The sequence below is a fragment of the Limulus polyphemus genome, unplaced genomic scaffold (assembly GCF_000517525.1).
Source record: "Limulus polyphemus unplaced genomic scaffold, Limulus_polyphemus-2.1.2 Scaffold11791, whole genome shotgun sequence".
NCBI classification, from domain to species: Eukaryota; Metazoa; Arthropoda; class Merostomata; order Xiphosura; family Limulidae; genus Limulus; species Limulus polyphemus.
This window is the reverse complement of record NW_013677401.1, coordinates 1-6,633: the sequence shown is the minus strand read 5'-3', so window position 1 is coordinate 6,633 and position 6,633 is coordinate 1. Positions and strand designations below refer to the sequence as shown.

Here is a 6,633-nt window from a genome sequence, read left to right as displayed (position 1 = left end):
TCAGCAGTGTTTCTCAGCCTCAGGTCTTACACACAATATGTTACTACAATCCATACTCAGCAGTGTTTCTCAGCCTCAGGTCTTACACCCAATATGTTACTACAATCCATACTCAGCAGTGTTTCTCAGCCTCAGGTCTTACACACCAATATGTTACTACAATCCATACTCAGCAGTGTTTCTCAGCCTCAGGTCTTACACACAATATGTTACAACAATCTATACTCAGCATTGTTTCTCAGCCTCGGGTCTTACACACCAATATGTTACAACAAAACTGCTTGTTGTAACATGCTGGATGTTACAACAACCTTACTGGTTTCACAAGAAAATTGATAGAATATTTGTAATGATTTTTCTTTCTGCATTTTAGTGACAGCTTAGGGAGGCAGCAAGCCGATCCCTAGTATTGGAAAAGTTCCTGTACAATGTTTATCTATCATGGCTTGTGTCGTTCTTGTACAATGTTTACCTATCGTTCCTGTACAATGTTTATCGTGGCTTGTATCGTTCCTGTACAATGTTTATCGTGGCTTTTATCGTTCCTGTACAAATTTTTGTAATGTTGTTGTGAAAGAAAATTTTATATGTTTTTATATATTTGTAGTTTGACTGTACTAACACCCTGAATGACCAAATTCTTGAAAACGTCCAAGTTGATGTAGAACCTTCAGAAGGATTTGAATTATTGTGTCAGATCTCTTGCTCCAAACTAGCATACAACGTGACAGGTACAACATATGCCTGCTTCAGGTTACCAGATGATCCCCTAGCAGGTTAGTCAGCTGGTTGTCAGTGACAATCGTGTGATAAAGTTTAGTAACACAGGTCAGCTAGTGGTCAGTGATAATTGTGTGATAAAGTTTAGTAACACAGGTCAGCTAGTGGTCAGTGATAATTGTGTGATAAAGTTTAGTAACACAGGTCAGCTAGTGGTTAGTGATAATTGTGTGATAAAGTTTAGTAACACAGGTCAGCTAGTGGTCAGTGATAATTGTGTGATAAAGTTTAGTAACACAGGTCAGCTAGTGGTCAGTGATAATTCTGTGAAAAAGTTTAAGAGGAGTTTAGGATATGTGAATAAAAACAAGTTTTGAAACTTATTTAAAACACAAAAACGAGGAAGATATATTCCATTTTTGAACTGAACACTTTTGTTGTTAACAGTTATCCAAAATTGGATTTTTGATAAAGCCAGTAAAGTAATTTATTTTAATATGTATCTTGTAGCTACTAAAACTTCTCAGTAAAGCAGTAGTGTCCATAAATGTTTGTTTATCAAATATTAAGTACAAAATAAATATTGTACACAGAAATTATTGGTTTCAAAAATGATATTTTCTTACAGCAACTGGAACTTTTAGCAATACCTTGAAATACCTCGTGAAAGACTGTGACCCCAACAGTGGAGAGACAGATGAAGAAGAAGGGTATGAAGATGAATATGTGGTAAGGATGTTTTTTGTTCATTTATAAAGTTCTTCTTTTCCTCTCTCGACTAATTTTTTCTGTTTTCTAGAATTCCTATAGATATAAGTTTTGTATTGAAATGTAGTTTCTGACAGAAGTGAACGAGCTGTATCTGAAAACTTGAGAAAATACAGTACGATTACTTGTGTTCGTATTTTAAATGCACACATTTGTTTTTTCATGTTCGTAAGATACAAACTGTTATTGTATTACAAGTTTTGTGATGGTGGTTGTAGCTTGAAGACCTAGAAGTGTCGGTTGCAGACCATGTGCAGAAGGTCTTACAACCTAACTTTGCAGCTGCATGGGACGAACTTGGTCCCGACAACGAACTGGAAGACACCTTTGCTTTATCGTCTATGACAACTCTAGAAGGTGGGAAATATTTCTGACCTATTTTGATCTTTAACTTGCTGATAATCCAAAACTCTTGTTGGGTCTCAGTCAGTGTTATTTTTAATTATGGATTTCTGTAGAAATGAGATAATCCAGCACATTATTGTATAATTCACAGAACAAAGTGTAACCTGGAGTAGTTTATTATTTCTTCATGAGAGCTAAGCTACTTAATGATACACAAGAAGTCTCATCCTTCTGGACTTGATAAAGAAACTGATAATGTTCCAGGACACACAAGCGAGATGTGGTACATAAAAAAATCAAGTGTTCTTGAGATACAATACGATATTATGAATTCTGTGCACACTTGTTTGTTGTGAAATCATTTAGACTGTGTTTATAGTTATAAATATAATTTAGGTTTTGATAGCCATTACTTATTTCACTAATCTAATCTTCTACAGTTTCTATTTCGGCACACTTTATCCATGGAAATGGAACCAATGTATCATCAATAATAATGTTCAGGCAACAGTAAAAAATAATGTTCAGGCAACAGTAAAAAAAGTTTCTTTATTTTGTTGCTGGCTGATCGGCCCATGCCTATTAACCTCTTTAGATTAGTGAAGTGTATTTCTTCACACACACACACACACATGCATTGAAAAGTCTACAGTAGGTAGCACCAAGAATAGTAGCTTTGTATTTGTAGTAGCAAAATTAATGTTATACTTTTAGGAACAGCCTGATGATCACTGGTTATTAAAAGTAAGTTGTGAAACATTTTTACTGGTATCAGTCAGTACTCTGAATAGGACGTTATTCTCTACAGACAACAACATTACTGATATCAGTCAGTACTCTGAATAGGACGTTATTCTCTATAGACAACAACATTACTGATATCAGTCAGTACTCTGAACAGGACGTTATTCTCTATTGACAACAACATTACTGATATCAATCAGTACTCTGATCAGGACATTATTCTCTATAGACAACAACATTACTGATATCGGTCAGTACTCTGAACAAGACGTTATTCTCTATTGACAACAACATTACTGATATCAGTCAGTACTCTGAACAGGACATTATTCTCTATAGACAACAACATTACTGATATCAGTCAGTACTCTGAACAGGACATTATTCTCTATAGACAACAACATTACTGATATCGGTCAGTACTCTGAACAGGACATTATTCTCTATAGACAACAACATTACTGATATCGGTCAGTACTCTGAACAGGACGTTATTCTCTACAGACAGCAACATTACTGGTATCAAAACAAAAACAACATCAGTAAAGTATCGAAGCGTCATTGCACTAACAACATTGGGATTAGATGAAGAAAGTAAACATTCTCAGAGTTTCATCAACAAATACTCTATAGTTATGTTGGTAAGTGACAGCCCGTATAAGATCTTGTTAGAACCCACAAGCCAAGTGTAAATCAGAAGTATACATGTTAATTTGGAACTACTGTTAAGTATGTTTTATAAACAAATATAAATGTTTTTCTCTTCGTTTTCCTAGAAGCTATAAAAAGCATCATCCAGTTTATGGGAATGCAGCCTTGTGAACGATCAGACAAAGTGCCAGAAGGAAAGAGTGCTCACACACTTTTCCTTGCAGGAGTTTATCGAGGAGGCCACGACGTCCTAGTTCGAGCTAAGTTGGCTCTTGGGGCTAGCTCTGAAGGTGTTACCATGAACCTGGCTGTGCGTAGCATGGACCCCAATGTTAGTGAGGTGATAGCTTCAGCGGTTGGTTAGTTTGTTCTTGCATTTTCAAAACTCTGTATCATGTATGGGCCTGTGGTCTCATTGCCATCACCACTGGATTGAAATTTCAATAAAGCTCCCATGTGGCATATAGCAAACAATGTGAAATTTATCTTCAATTTCAGGTGAATCTATTTACTTTCTTTCTGTTATATACCAGAGAAATATGCTTATATTTGTTTTCTGTAATCGTTAATCTATCATTTATCACAGAGAAAAGCACCAGTTAAATTATTGGTAATTATCTTTACTTCTTAAACAAATCACCATGTTGATGTTTTACACTTATTGTTCTAAAGTATATATCACTTACGGGGAAAACAATTACCAGCTTTAAATGAGAAAAAATAGTATCTGAGTAGTGGTTAAGTTGTTGTACTTTAACTGGAACCAAAAGTTGCCTTGTTAAACAGTCAAAGTGCCAGCAAGAATGACAGACGTACATACAGGTATTCCTTGTGGAGATTGTAAAGTTAAAATAATAGTTATGTATAAAGTTGTTTCATAAGAGTTGATGCTTAAGTTTATGAATCAACAGTTCTGGTTAAAAGTTTAGTGATTTGATCTTGAACATGCTTATTTGTTAACTTTATCATACTATTTTTGTAGATCTTTGTAGTACGAACCAGAAATATTCAGCTGTAAATTGAAAGTTACTCCTAAACATAAAAGTTACAATGTTGAAATTTTATGTAAATTGTGAAAACTGAATAAAAATTAACTTAAAAAAACTTTTAAATTCTTTGACTGCAGCATACTAAAGACGATTCTTGTTTATTTGGTTTTGTAATTTTTTTATACCACCAAATCCACATGTAAACTTGAAAGTTTTTAATTAAAAGAATAGAAATTTGTTTATGTTTAACTCCATTGTTGTGAAATAGCGAATAGTTTGATTTCCAAGTATAATTCAAAAGACAAAGTGCATCCTAATTGTTTCTTCACAAGCTTTTTTTTTATCAGTTTATAGTTTAATGTATCCTAAAATTGATTGGTATTTAAAGACAAGATCAGATCTGTAGATGACAGATACTTTGTCTTTAATGTCTGTTAATAGATTCAGTCTGTATCCTAAACATTTCTTTCTCGTCGAAGTCCGTCAACAAACTTGATAAAAAGGAGATATTGGGTATTATGATATTTAAAGTTTCAAAGTAACAATGTACTTTTGTTTTTTGACAAATCTTAAACTCCTGCATTGTTAAACAATATCTTGAATTATTTTGTGAACGATGTCTGTAAACAGACTTGTTTTCAAGTTCACCTTTTTTAGGGGGATCGTTGGACTAATCTTTTACCATGCTTAATGCTACATAGCAGTAATTACTAACAAAAATGTTTTATTAGCATAGTTTTCCGTCATTCACTAACGTAATTTTACATGGTTGAGTTCTTTGATAACCATTATGGGAACCTTTCTAGACCAGGTTTTTTGTTTTAGTGGTAACTTGGATGGTTTCAGAGCTCTTCAGATTGATCAAAAAGTAGTTGATATTGTTAAAGATAACTTAAAGACGTGTGTGCTACTCGTCTCTTTTTTTTGTTCATCTCCAGTGAATGAGAAGTCATTTTAGGTTTGAAATGAACAGCTACATAAATTAGTAAGTACAGAATATAACAAAAATTACAAATGAGTGAAAATAGAAATTGCACAATGAAAACGTATTTACAGTCTAATCGTTTAGATGCATTTCTGATGTTTGGTTATGAAGTTTTAAAGATTTCACGTGAATGTGAGAAACCGAACTGTTTCGGGAGTAACAATTATGTACGCCATTGTCATTTGGTGAACAGAAATTTGTCCGTGAATAACTTAAAGATAATTTTATTTTGTTAATTTCATGAACACTTTCAATTCTGTTTGGGTTTTGATAACAGTTGTCTCAGTAAGAGTTGAAGTGTTTTTATAAATCTTAATCCAAACTGTTAGTATCACAGACTAGTCTACTACAGAGCATTACTGCTGAAATTATTGAGTAATTTGAATGGCATGTTTTATTTAAATTATTGGTATATTTCTTTACAATGGTATCTATGTATTATAACCTTCCATCTTGTTCTAAGCCATTCCAGTACAATGGGAGCTTTTATAAGTAGTTTTGAATTACATGATGATACATAAAATATGTTAATTTTATGTATTTGGACTGTCATGCACTGTTAGCTGAGTGAATAAAATGAATGTTTTCATAGTGTATAGGGTTTTGTGTTTATTATAAGAACACTGAAGAAACAATATTACTACGAGTCAATGAATTAAAAACATCTAATTCTATGACGTTGAGTGGTGGGGGCAGGCTTCAACTTTGTCTTAGAAGTATGACATGAACTGATTATAGACACTTGATTAATTTAAATGTAGTATAATCTTTTTTCTTCATGGTAATACAATCAATAACTTAAAGACCACCTAACCATCATTCAGTTTTAATAAAGGACTATTTTTTAAAGACCTAAACTCTTGCTGCTTATTTCAGGTTTTTATTGCATGTCTAACTCATGAACAAGTGTTTTCAGTGTTTGTTTGTAGACAAGTCTCCACCTCCTATGATCATTCTAATTAAAAGCCTACTAGACTTGTAAAAATCACGAAGATAGGTTTTATTGTAGTAGGTGCAAGCTTGATTTCTACCCAATCATATACAAGTGATTGAGATTGAATATATTGTTTAACTGAGACAGGAAACGTGATAATGTATTTAATTGAGTCTTTCTTTCAGTCACACTTTTTATAAACCTGGTACTTTAAGTATGTCTAATCTTTATCAAACACACAATTATATGGTCATTTCATGCATTGAAGTTGTTAGGTGGTCACTCCAAATCAGCAGGAAGTTTCCTTAAAAGTTCACTTATGTTTCTTCATTTTAATGTAATTATTTGGTTACATTACTCTGGTAAAGTGAATAGAAAGGACACATCTTGTTATATGTAATTATTTGGTTACATTACTCTGGTAAAGTGAATAGAAAGGACTCATCTTGTTATATGTAATTATTTGGTTACATTACTCTGGTAGAGTGAATAGAAAG

At 33.1% G+C, this 6,633-nt stretch overlaps 1 protein-coding gene across 1 annotated transcript in view; it reads left to right on the top strand.

Annotated features, from left to right (window-relative positions):
* LOC106476840 (coatomer subunit gamma-2-like) overlaps positions 1–5,798 on the top strand; it is a 10,794-nt gene extending 4,996 nt beyond the window's left edge. Inside the window, exons 4-7 of the mRNA XM_013937460.2 lie at positions 608–776; positions 1,349–1,449; positions 1,707–1,845; positions 3,354–5,798. Of these exons, the coding sequence (XP_013792914.2) occupies positions 608–776; positions 1,349–1,449; positions 1,707–1,845; positions 3,354–3,592 (648 nt within the window). The 3' untranslated portion in view covers positions 3,593–5,798. The remainder of the gene's footprint in view (positions 1–607; positions 777–1,348; positions 1,450–1,706; positions 1,846–3,353) is intronic.
* The last annotated feature ends 835 nt before the right edge of the window (positions 5,799–6,633 follow it).